The sequence below is a fragment of the Anoplopoma fimbria genome, chromosome 13, assembly GCF_027596085.1.
Source record: "Anoplopoma fimbria isolate UVic2021 breed Golden Eagle Sablefish chromosome 13, Afim_UVic_2022, whole genome shotgun sequence".
In the NCBI taxonomy this organism is placed as follows: domain Eukaryota; kingdom Metazoa; phylum Chordata; class Actinopteri; order Perciformes; family Anoplopomatidae; genus Anoplopoma; species Anoplopoma fimbria.
The window spans coordinates 4656647-4669335 of record NC_072461.1 but is presented as its reverse complement, the minus strand read 5'-3'; the positions used below and the strand labels follow the sequence as shown (position 1 = coordinate 4669335).

At 44.3% G+C, this 12689-nt stretch overlaps 1 protein-coding gene across 1 annotated transcript in view; it reads left to right on the top strand.

Annotated features, from left to right (window-relative positions):
* Positions 1 to 12689, top strand: part of smtnb (smoothelin b) — a 45984-nt gene that overhangs the window by 18953 nt on the left and 14342 nt on the right. The window contains exons 6-10 of the mRNA XM_054611304.1: positions 3027 to 3123; positions 6570 to 7276; positions 8549 to 8597; positions 9594 to 10202; positions 12253 to 12326. Coding sequence (XP_054467279.1) covers positions 3027 to 3123; positions 6570 to 7276; positions 8549 to 8597; positions 9594 to 10202; positions 12253 to 12326 — 1536 coding nt within the window. The remainder of the gene's footprint in view (positions 1 to 3026; positions 3124 to 6569; positions 7277 to 8548; positions 8598 to 9593; positions 10203 to 12252; positions 12327 to 12689) is intronic.

Sequence of the window (12689 nt, the reverse complement as noted above, 5' to 3'; positions counted from 1 at the left end):
AATTGTTAAATTAAGGCAGCAACATAACTTGATACGGATTCAAGTTCAAGACAAATCTTGATTATTTAAAACTTTAAATGTATTTAGTTAATGAATCTTGTAAAATGTCTCTGTGAGACTCCAGGTTTGCATGCTGTCTAGGTGTGTTGGGAGAGCTCAGGTGGGCTGTCAGGTAGGAGGGTGTTGCAGCTCCTGACAACGTTTTGTTTGCTCTCTGATCTCATCATAAACATGTTGCAAGAGGAGACCTGAGGAAAGAGCAGTTTGTAACTGTCTTAAAGCGTGACTATAAATGAGTTGTGCTTCAGGGGAAAAAGTACAGTAAATCCATTTTGAGAAAAAGACCAGAAAGTGAGCTTAGATTGGCATGTGATGATGTGCAGTAAGTAGAAATGGGAATGAGGCTACGGACTGAGTTTGTGGTTTCCATCACCCCAGACTGTGTGTGTGTGTGTGTGTGTGTTTGAGTGATACTGAGATGATTGCAACTCCATTCCAGCTACTGTATTTCAGTTATTGGAGGTAAGCCGAGTGTGTGGCTCCTCAGGCTGCAGTAATGGAAAAAGAGCCGCCAGGCTTCTCCTCTCGTCCATGTGGAGGCATGGAAGACCCTCCTAAAGGTCTGACCTTACCAGCGTAGTGATGGACCTAACTTCCATGGAAAACTGGAGCTTTGAACCCCAGCGTGTCAACCTGTAGCTGATCTTAGCGGACTGAGTTGGTCGGTGAAGGAGGTGTGAGCCTCAGCTCAGCCTCAGCCTCGTTGTTGTTATTTTTTGTTGAGTTGAGGGTTCAGAGGAATCCAGATGGCCGACGCCTCGCTGTGGTCACAATGAAGGGCAGTTGTTTTTGTGTTTACGAGTTAGAGCGTTTTCAATTATAGTCCAAAGCAAGCAGGCTCCTGAGGCTCCCCTTCACTGTCGGGGCCAGAACGAAGCCGCTAATGACAGCATGGTGGCTGGCAGCAGGTTTGCAGCTTCGGTCTGCGTCTCCAGTTCCACTTTACCTTCCCTCTTTTTTCCCTCTGCCTCAGTGTCTGTGAGAAATATGTTCCCTGTGGTTTAGTGGGAGCTGTGAAATGATGGCTGTCTGTCTGACTCCTGGTAGAAGCAGGAGAGGAGGGGCTGGTGAGGAAAGACTTGTCCTCTCTAATTGTGTTTATGGCTCAAACACAATTATCTCCCCCTGTGACTGTTTGATTGAGTGACTCCACTCAGAAGGAGAGTGCCCTTTGTGTGTGACCTCTGGCATTATTACGCTGTAGTGCCTTCAAGTCATTTGTGTTGTTGCAGAAGACTGTTTGTGTCCTACAAACTCATCAGACGCTGTAATGACTCATTAAATGAGCATTCCACTAAATTCCCAGTCTGTGAGCAACATTTAGCGTTGGCTTTAAAGCTGAGAATACTTTTTTTTTAATGCCCTGGAATTTGGTCTGCCACTTCTTTGCTCCATATGGAAAGAGTGGAAGGCATGGAACAAATGACGTGGGAGCACCTTCTATGTAGATTTACACCGCTGTGATGAACATGTAGTATTTCAATTATCTGGCTTTTTTGGAAGAGTTTTTTTCTTTCACAAAAAACTTCAATCACTTTACTTGTTTGGTTTTTTTTACTCTTATCTAACTACATTTAATGGTGTGGTGCCTTTTTATTATAAGCTGAACAGTGCCATTTCAGATTCACCTTTCCTGTTTGTGCTGCCGTCTCCTCTGATAGTTTCTGATTACGTCTTCTCTTCAGTGATTGAGCCGCTTCCCCCTGTAATCTGCTCAAGGTGGGGAAGGTCACAGTCGACAGAGCAGAAAGCCTTGAGTCCTTTCTCACCTCTGCCTCTTGCTTGTGTTTGAATTTGCTTTGTGTTCAGTCTCTCTCTGTTTACACACTGCATTGATTAAAAGCCTTTAAAAAAACAAAGGTGTGACTTATAAGATACAATCTGTAGCTGCTGGTGACAACTGTGCTAGTCTCTTGTGAAGGATGAAATAGTTTACACATAGGCAAGTGATTCTGGCGTGTGATTGTGGAGCCTTACTTTTCTTGCTTGAGAGCTTCTGAATGTGTTTTCAGAAGCTTTTTGAAGTAATTGTAGGCTGTAAATCTGGTATTATACTCTCAGTATGTAAGGTCACATCCTGTATGTTTTTTTAGGATCCACCCAAACTTTTGGAGGACTATTCTTAAATCAGATGCCTCTTGTTAAACACCTTTAAGAAGATGTTGTGATGTGATATAGTTCAGTTCATTTCCAATGAGCCACAGAATTACGCATACCACCTGGAGCTCCACACGCAAGAGGTTTTCTCTTCCCTTTTAAAAGAAGAGTTTGCAAGTCCTCGGAGTGTTGTGGATTACAAATATGTGTGGGCGTGTGTGTGTGGGTTCACACGTTCTCAGAGGAGCCTTATTTGTGCAGCTGATTCTCCTGTGGAGTAGTTCAAGGTCAGGCAGCAGAGGCCCAACAGTAGCGCCGGCATCTTCATCTTTCCCCCCTCTTCCTCCCATCCACACCTCTCTTGTTTCCTCTCCATATGCCAAAATACTCCTGCTTCTCCTCCGAGATCTCCACCCTACTCCGACTTTCCTATATCAGTGCAGGTTAGGGCCTGAGTGCTGCAGAGAGAGTTATAGTTTGTGCTGCAGTCAGATTGCAGGTAGTCTTGAAGCAGAGATATGCATTGGCTGTATATGTTGGCTCTCCAGGCACTCGGGGCGTCTCTCTCTCTCAGACATATACATAGAAAATAAAACAAACCTTTACTTTTCCAGCTGGCCAAACATGTTGCTCCTCGTGGCTGGGGCATTTGACCTCAACCTCTAACAAAAGGCTGTTCTGATCACCAGCTGACCTCAAACAAGTGATTGTAGGAAAGACGTTTAGACTCTGGTTTTGATCAGAGAAATGGGTTGGCCTTTTGTCCCCAATAAAAACCTGACGACATTATAGAGCATGATACCACTGGAGCTTTATTGAAATGCTCAAAGCATGTGTGTTTCTTTTTTTCCCTTTTTTTTTTCTTACAGGAGACAGAGCGGGAGAGTCACAGTGAGTGCATCAGATCTCAGAACCGGGAGTTACGCGGCCAGCAGACACAACAAAGCAGAGAGCTGCCGAGAAAAGGTGAAAAAACACTCGCTCAGTAACAACCTGCTTGTGACAGACTGCATATTGTCTGCATGCTTTACATAGTTGGGTCTGGTTTAGCCATGCCACACTTTTTTTCCCCGTTGAAACACAAAATCTTTTATATGCTGTAAACTTTTACCCATAGGTCAAGTTTGAGTAAGAACTTATAACTGGAAGCCAACACTGACCGACTCTGTTGCGTTTACGTGGCTGCATACATCCGACTTGATGCAATTTCCTTTTGACCGCCTGTTAAAATAGTCAGCTGAAGGAGCCATTCTCCTCAGGAGGTCATATTAGTTCAGGCTCCTTCATCCAACTTTATTAACCGTTTGGAGTCCCACACAGCCAGAGGCTTAATGACAATGGCTTCTTAAGTGTGAAGTCATTTTATTAACCACTCTGTTAGTCCAACCTTTAATAAAGTAGTATGAATGCAAGCCTTCAGGAGGGGATGAATGGCCTTCGTTCACTTGAATCCTTGAAACTTTGCAGGCACAGAGCTGACGATGAATAGCTTGTAAAATGATAAAAGTGCATTACTGGCAAGTCATAAATGTTGTGACAAACCTACCTATAGCTTGCCAAATGTAAGTGCATCAGGACCAACTATTAATTGGACAATGCCCTTCATACAGAATACCACATTTTACATTGATCATCCTTTGCTGAAGATGAAAGCGTTTTTGAGGTCTGGTAGACCTAAACTTGGCCCTGAGGCTGACAGCCATAATAATGTCGTTCTGTGTGGCCCGGTCTGCCCTGGACTTGGCTCCCAGTGTCCCTCTCATGGTCCTGGTGTTGGTGGTGGGGTTATGGGAAGCAACAGAGGGAAACCCAACAGCCACACCTCTGCTAAATAAAGCTGATACCAGAACAGAACTATGGCCCAGTTGACTTGGCGGAGAAACTCCCCACTGTTCCCGATATATCCCTACCTTACAATTTAAACCAGGGTGAGGCTAGGGTGAACAAAAAAAAGACCACCATAGAAAAGCAAAGGAAGACGGCGCCTTTTAAAGTGGACACCAAACAACAAAGACGTTGACGTTTATGGTTGGGAAAGGACCGCATAGCCAGGGTGGGACGATGGTTCTTTAAGGGTTGGTTGTCTTTTCAGCAGAGGGAAAGTGGCAGAAAATAAAAGATTGACTTGGAAGATCGTTTGTGGGTTCTTTTTGGTCTTTGAACACAGCACACAAGCTTCTACCTCTCAGACAAAAAAAAGCCTACATGCTTTACCTCAATTACCTTGTGTCCAGCCATACTGCATTCTATTGCAGACGGTAACTTGTAAGGCAGTGATTAAGGAAATGAAATGTTAGCAGAGACGCTCAGTGGAATGTGTTGTGTGCCTCAAGTTTCAAAAAGAGAGGAACTTAACTGAAGGACTGAATATGTATTACCAACAATACCAGGCCACTAGTCATGCATGTATATCAGATCGTTGCCCTTCACACAAGAACTTGATCTGCAACTATTGCACCATACAAGTGGCTGCTAAACCATAGAACAGAATAAGGAGGTTCCCAGCATAGGGGTCAAGAGCCACCAAGGTGGTCATGAGATAAATCTAAGAGGATGAACAACTACAAGAAGACTACTCTTACAATTTCTCAAATATTTGCGTTTTCCTTGGAAAAAATCTGGAGAACTTCAACTTTGAGATTCTAAAAAGTGAGTCAAATGAAGCAATCTGATTAGAAAACGTTGCTTGAACTGCTCGTAGGTCAGAGAAGAATGCACTTAAAAGGGTTACAAGCCAAAAAGATTGGGAATTACTGGCATATGACCTAAAAATATTTTGCTCATACAGACTTCCCAGTGGCATTAAAGGTTCCTTCAATGTATTTTTTTTTTTAATTTTTTTTTTTAAACAGCTTGGTATATTTCTTTTTTTATATATGTTAACAATGTGAAAATCAAATGCAACAGCTTGAATGAGACACTTGATTTTATATAGTAACGGTATATTTACTATAGAAAACTCTTCTACATGTAACGCCAAAGCAGAGATGTGATGAGGTTCAACCCAGGGCATCGGCAGACGAGAGGAGTCAAAAAACGTGTGTTCACCCGTTCAAAGCAACGACAAACAAACATTCCTCGCGAAAAGCCGTAGTTTGTCCTTTGTTTGTGCTCTATATATTGTCTGGCAGCAGAGTGCTCAAGCGCGGGCTGCTTTTGTAGCTATTTCAGAGCTAAAAGCAAGCCTCTCATTACCCAGCAGCAGCAGCGGGATTTTCCCAGAAATCGCTACACAATGGCCCTGACAGCTTCCCGATGGCAAAAACATGGAACAATAACGTGAGAGTTTCTAGTAGAAGCAGTACGTTTTGGCTTTCATTTTAGTTGAACAGTAATTGAGTTTGGGTGCATCATTAGATATAGACACTGCTGTCTAGCGGACCATTCAGAGTGTCACATGTAAGAATGGCAGCCATTTATTGTCCTTATTGTGTATCATAATCACGTCTTCTATTCAGAGCGTATTACATGATGATCTGCTCTGTTTAATCAACAACTTGCTGCCATTTATAAATTGATTGTGCACAATTAAGAGAGCAGCTATTTTTGGGAGGTGTTAGGCAATAAAGATTTCAAAGATTTAAGTGATGCTCTTGTTCGTTAAGTTTAAAGAGATTTCTGCGGCTGCCGTTCAGACTCTTTGATTTGGTTTGTAATTGAAAGGCATTCAAACTTGGTGAACCCCATTTGGTTGCAGAGTTGGTGCAAACACAAGTCATACAGAATGTGGGATTCTTATACACTGTTGGTTTTCTCTGTTTTCCTTATCTGCGGTACCTACGAGACCTCAGATATTCCATCTTTTGAGGCACCATGGGGTGTTGGAGAATATCACAGAGGGAGGATGTGGGCAGCGCTGTGTTGTTTGGAGTGTGGTTTCCTGAGGAGAGAAGGAGCCGTACAGGAGCTTTGACAGAGGGGAGGGGAAGTACTTGTCCTAGTCTCTATTTCACCCCCACTTCCTCCTTGACTCCTTGTACTCGCTTACCGCCTATGGTTAAGCCACATGCTCCCTCTCTTCAGTTGTAACCCCTCCTTCTCTTTTACGCACATCCACCGACACAATCTCACAAATCTTGGTCAGGAACTGAGGCCAGTCTGGAGGAAATGCCTACATCCCCTCATGTCTCCACGTGCCTCCTCTGTGATCCCCAGTGATATTTTCTAGCTGGGCCTCTCACGGGGGCCCCTGTGCCCACAGAAGTATTTCATATCCATCACTTCAATCTCAAACTTCACCACCTACTGCTTTCTTTGCTCACATTCAGTAACACCCTCTTCACTTTCGGTTACAACCGATGTGAGAGAAAGAAAAGAAGTAATATGAGAATCAGTTTTTTACAAAATCAGGCAAGCCACAGGATATAGAAAGGCATGTATCACTCATCTTTCATTTGTGTTTTCTTTTGCAGGCTCCAACTCAGGCATGGTGTTGGTTCTTGATCACCTGATGAAGGACGATGGCCCTGGACCTCTGCTGATCCAGCCTCAGAGAGAGGCTGTGACCACAGAGCCTGACCTGATGCTGTCTCATCGTCAAAGGACCGACTCCTGGGCTTCAGACCGCAGTGGGACCTCTGTGCTTTCTAGGTCCAATCTGGATTCTGCGGCCTCAGAGAAGAGTCTGGGCTCGGCCTACAGACCTCGGCTGGACTCTGGAGCTTCAGACAGGAGCCAGAGTCCCTTCCAGCGTGGTCGACTAGATTCTGGGGCGTCGGAGCGAAGCATCAGTTCCATTTCCAATGTCAGACAGAGACTGGGCTCAGATGTCTCCGACTCTAGGCCTCGACCCCGTTTGGACTCTGGGGCTTCAGACAGCGTTGGTCTTTTGTCACGGAAACGGACTGACTCAGGGACATCTGACCAGAGTGTGAGTATGTCCTCTGAGGAAAGGGGTCCAGTGGAGGAGGTGGAGGTAGCCACAAGTGGTTCAACTTGCAGCACAGATTCAGAAACCGAGAGCCAAAGACAAGGTCCAGCCAGCCCCCAGGCTCAGTCCAACCAGGACAGCATCATTGACCAGGACCAGCCTGATGGGGCTGTTTTATCCAGGAGTGATCCTGCAAATGGTCTGCTCAACGGCAGCGCCAAGGGAAAAAACGACTTCCAGAAACAAAAGGTAGAATGAACTGTCCTTGTATCATGAATGGCTGTTGTCTTTGAGAAAGGTGACAAATTAAAGGAAAGCTGATTTAAAGAGAGGAGAAACATAGTCGAGGCAGCTCTCATACAGGGCAGGAGGTGTCATTGACTGGTTTGATAATTTTCTTTCTTCAATTGGACAAAGAGATTCCGATCACATCTGTAAGATAGATTTCACCACCACGGTTGTCAAAACATCACATGAGGGGGTTCTGTATTTTTTGTTAGAATGGCTTTCATCCCTTCAGTATAGTTACAGAGACTTGTCTACGCTAACGGGCATCGAAACTGTTCTTGAAGCAAGACACATGTTGCTTTTTCTTTAATTTGTCCCCCGTCTGTATCAGTTGTTTCCAGCGACAACAACACACAGTATGTATTATAACTGCACCACTAGAGAGAGGTGTTGAGCCACATAGCCACGTGCACCAACAGTCCAAGCTCTCCCCTTCCTTCTTTCTGTTTCATCATCTCTGACGGGAATCCCAGGCACCCCATTCTTCAGTGACACCCAGGTCACATCGGCATCCATAAACAAAGCATGCGGAGCTCTTGTTAGGTGCTGTTTAACTTTGTTACTTGGCTACACAAACACAGTCTGCACCTGAGTGTCTCTGCTTCACCTCAGTGGCGTGTCATCCTCACCTGCTGTCGGAGAGGGATAGACAGCGTTACGGGCCAGAGGTTCTGTCTCTCTTCAGCCCACAGTACAGAGAGCACACATCTCACGCAGAGCCGCTGTCTCTGCACTGGCTGTTAACTGTTGAGCAACATTTCCCATCTTGGGGGCTCAGGTCACCATGACGCCATCGTGTCGGTCCTCTAAATGTGTTTACCCGAGGCTGGCCCCGGACTTCTTTTATTGTTCCCTGCACTATATGCTGATGCTCAGTCTCCTGAGAGTAAAGTAAACACTCTGGGGCCCATCATGGCTCCGCTGCCAAAAAAAGAACAGAGGCCAACTGCTTCACTCCAAACACAAATGTTACATAATGAAAACACCACCGGGTTGATTCTGTATTTAGGATTGTGTGTTTGTGTGTGTGTGTGTGTGTGTGTGGTTTTTATCACAGCCATCTATAGACTCTGGTCGCTCATGAATGTGCATCGCTGGCCTGTAAAACATGGACCCATTCAGTACAGCAGCTCTGTGCTTGTCAATCCAGGCAGAGTGCATGTTAACCCTTAATCTCCTCTTCTTCGTCTCATGATTGTTATGTCATGCTTCTTTGTGTTTTTCCCTTTTTAGCTGACAAGCAGCGATCTGCCCCTCACTCATGGCAAAGCAACTGATTTTGGTAAGTCCTCTCTTAGAGCTCAGTCCAACTCGTAGTCCTGAACTGATTAATCAATAGGAAATCAATCCACATGCCGATTTTGATAATCTTTTGAGGCATTTATCATGGAAAAACCTAAACATTCAACATTTAGAGCTTCTGAATTGTGAGGATTTGCTGCATCTCTCTCTTTTGAATCATCGTTAATTCAATAAGTTTGGGGTCAGTACTGTTGATCGGAAAAAAATAGACATTTTTAATATTCTTGGTTCTCACCATTCAAATTTTATCAACTAAATACATTTTTTTTTCTTGTGAATGGATTGAAAATGACTTAACTGATTTAATGATGATGGAAACGATAAGTGACAATTTGTATAAAACACCAGATGGTTCATAGCTTGTAGGACTCCAGTATATGGAGACAATGATAGCCATTAGTGTTACCGCATAAAGCCACTCACAGGAGAGAGTGCTGGGAAGAGGGGATGTTATAAAATACATATTTTCTCTCCTTCTACCAGAGAGCGCTCTTTGCTTTGTCCACTGTACTATAAACGCTGGTTTTCCTCCTGAGCAGCACATCTTCTTTCTTTTTTTTCTTAGTTAGGATTACCTCAGTTAATATCTTCTCCTGTAGTCATTAATGTTTTTTTCCGTTACAGAGTCTGTGCCAAACCAAGAGCTTTGTTCACATTATCTGACAGTATAAAGGATCAGAAAAAAGAAAAGAATATCCATGAGTTGAAGAAACATGTCCTGAAAAGTCCAAAAAATAGAAAGTGAAAGGCAGTGAGACGAGGGAGCAAAATAAAGGGGCTGGAACAAAACCTTGAGAGAGAAGGAAAAGAGGATTTGGGATTTATAGAGGGCTTTTGAAGTGGAGGAGGAGATGATGAGAGCAAGAGACTAAAAGTGTGTTAAGTTCACCTTGAATAGTGGAAGGGGTCTAGGCTCTGTGTAGATTTGAATGTTTTTCTGTGATTTCAACTCCCCTCCTACATTATGTATTCACAGCACCTGAGAAGAAAGAAGTTGTGGAACATTTCAACCGCAACAACTCTGTGCGTGATCGAATGCGCAAGTTTACAGAGCACAGCCAGAGCCTGAATGTCCCAGCTTTGAAGAAGGCTCCTCTGAGGAACGGGACCACCTCCGGCAGCAGTGGACAGACAAATCTCTCCAGAGCCACCGAGCTGTTTACACACACAGCAGCATCCCTCAGCACATCTGGAGACAAGCCAGCAGGGCCACGTGCAGAGTCCTCATCTCGCACCTCTGCCGCATCCCAGAGTCAGGCCATACATCAGCCAAGAGGTGTGGCCAACAAACCTCTGTCTGCAGCTAGCCAATCACAGAACTCCATGGGTGGGACAAGGCATCCAGCTGAAAAAGATGAGCATGCCTCCAGTAACTCAAAGGAAGACAGCACCCCAGGGAGAGCAGCAGGACAGCAGGTCACCCAGGGAGAGGCAGACCCGGACATGAAGACCTTCCTCACCATCGAGATCAAGGATGGGCGCACCACCACCACCAACTCCTCTACGTCCTCCTCTAGGAGCAACATCGTGCCCATCACCAACATGACCCCTCGCATCACCACTAATGCTCTGGGACAGAGAGCAGGTAGGAGAACCAGTTTTACAGCGCTCATACTCTAGCTCAGTTACTGCTCAAATATCTCTCTTGACATGATGCAATATATTCCAAAGTGTTAATTCAGGATTGGAATGATGTCGAAACAACACATTACATTACATTACAGTCATTTAGCAGACGCTTTCATCCAAAGCACCTATGTTTGTTTGACAACTTAATGCACCTTGCTTTCTAGGTGAAACTTGATTATATTGACCTTTTTTAAAGCTTGCTATGGAGTCAGTAGAGCATACAGATCTGCAGCCCACTGTGTTACAGGCAGCATTAATCTTACTTTAGCGACTGTTCTCCTTCCTTGTTAATATCAACCACTTAGATCACAGTGGAATCCCCGTCCGTGTGGGAGACGACTGGCACCAAGGAATCGGTCACAAGTGGGATGATGACAAGCAAAGCACGTGGATGAGTGGGGATAGATGTTTGTGCTGAATATGAAACAGCGTGATTGTACTGAAGGGTATTTGTTAAAGAGTGGGCAAGTTGCTGCAGTGAGGAGTGGGTGAGGTCAGCAGTCAACAGAAGCAAGTGTATTGAGACAAAGGCCAGACTGAATAGTGATACTGTTACAGTCTAATTGAGTAAGCTTGCTCTCCCACACAGTACAGTGCTTTGATTGTTTCATGCCGTAGATGTTGTCTGTCCCCTTTATTTAAAAGTAGAGCAAATGACAGGAAATGAGGGAAGAGAGATGGTAAAAGACATGCATCATAGGTACCCAGGCTAAAGGCAAACCAGGGATGTTTCCAGTTCATGGTCAGCGCCTTAACCTCTAGGCACCTTCACTCTGTTCTTTAAGTACTGAACATGGTTGCTGATGCTAGAAGAAAATATATAAATATCATTGTTCAGCAGATCAAAACATGGTCGCTCACCTGAAATAGATAAAAAGAAAATAATGCATTAACTAATCAGCAATTGAGCTAAAAGCATCTTCTTTTTCTAAATTAGTGAATCTTCATGTCACATCTGAAAGATCTACTTGCAACTATGTAGCATTTTGTAGGAGTTACAGAACTACAGCACGTATTCAACAAGGCATATTTGTATGGATGAGTTTTCGTGTTGTCAAATATAGGTAATAAGCATATTAAGCAGCAGGACAATCTCGTAAATACACATTGTTCCTGTACATGTACTTATCACTCAGCAGGTACTCATAGTGCAAACAGTTACAGCAGGGATTCATTAACTGCATGTATGGCTTGAATCTCAGCCTGTTTCAGAAGCAGAGCTGCTACAGACGCTATTACTGTCTGTCCAAACAAGACGTCTTAAGTTTCAGCTCTTTGCAGCAACCGGGACCTCCAACCCAAACAGTTTATTTAAGACTCAAGCTGGACCTGTGTGATTACAATTATTACAACAGACACCCCCGGCACATTCTGGCAGCCCCACTGGGCTCCTTCGTGAGGGTCACACAGTTTTGTTTTTCAGCTCAATTTGCTTTAATGGTTTTGGGCTCCTTTTTTGGGAACCTGCATGTCTCCTACTCTCCAAAGGCAGGCTGGGATTGGGTCTCCGGTTTCTCTCAAAAGTATCATCCTTCTTAAAGTCTTAAATTGTGCACTGTGCTGCTGGTGTGCAACAATCCTGTAGTTTATGATATAGCTTTAGTGTGTGTGTGGTGGTGTGGTGTGGTGTGGTGTGCGTGCGTGTTCAGTGAAGGGATGGGGATTGGGCGGTTTGCCAACGGATCACAAGGACATGCATGTGCATACTCTTGCAGGCAAATATAGAGGGTTGTTTATATTAAAGGTGGCGTCACCTACATTTTCTCTCTTGTCTCTCATTAGACATGATACAGGGTTGTTATGACACTTTGGCAGCTTCTGTAACTGATTAATGGCTACCACCAACACAGTGGAAGACCATGCATCTCGACTGTAAACATGCATATGGGCACCAAGACCTTTCTCTGCCTTAGTTCCCTACTCAGACTATGGCTATATCTACCTGCATTTAGATGTTTTGTACTTAAAATCCATATCAATTTGTGTCTTTGCTGTGTCTGTTTCAGAGTTGACCCTTGGCCTCAGAGCTACACCATTCAAGATTTCCTCATCCAGCCTCTCCTCTGGATCCTCCATCAAGGTACAGTCTGCATTTGCAAATTATTTTCTGGGAAAAGATCCCAACATTGAGGCTCAATAGATAGTGGAGAGAGAACCGATCAAACCTACATCAAACACCACATTCCCGGTTCATTTCCAATTAAAGATCATCTAATATTTAATTCCCAACTGACTCAATTGAATTGCACTGTGTTTTTGCTGCGTCCATGTCACAGCAATCACCCATTAAGGCCTGAAAAGCAAGTGAGCCGGGACAGTGAAAGACAGACGGAGTGTGAGAAAGGAGGGAGGATGAGGGAAGAACCTTGTTTATCAAACACAGAGTGGGTAGCCAGTCACATCTGTCCTTGTAGGGTATGTGAAGGAGAGAGAGGGAGAAGGA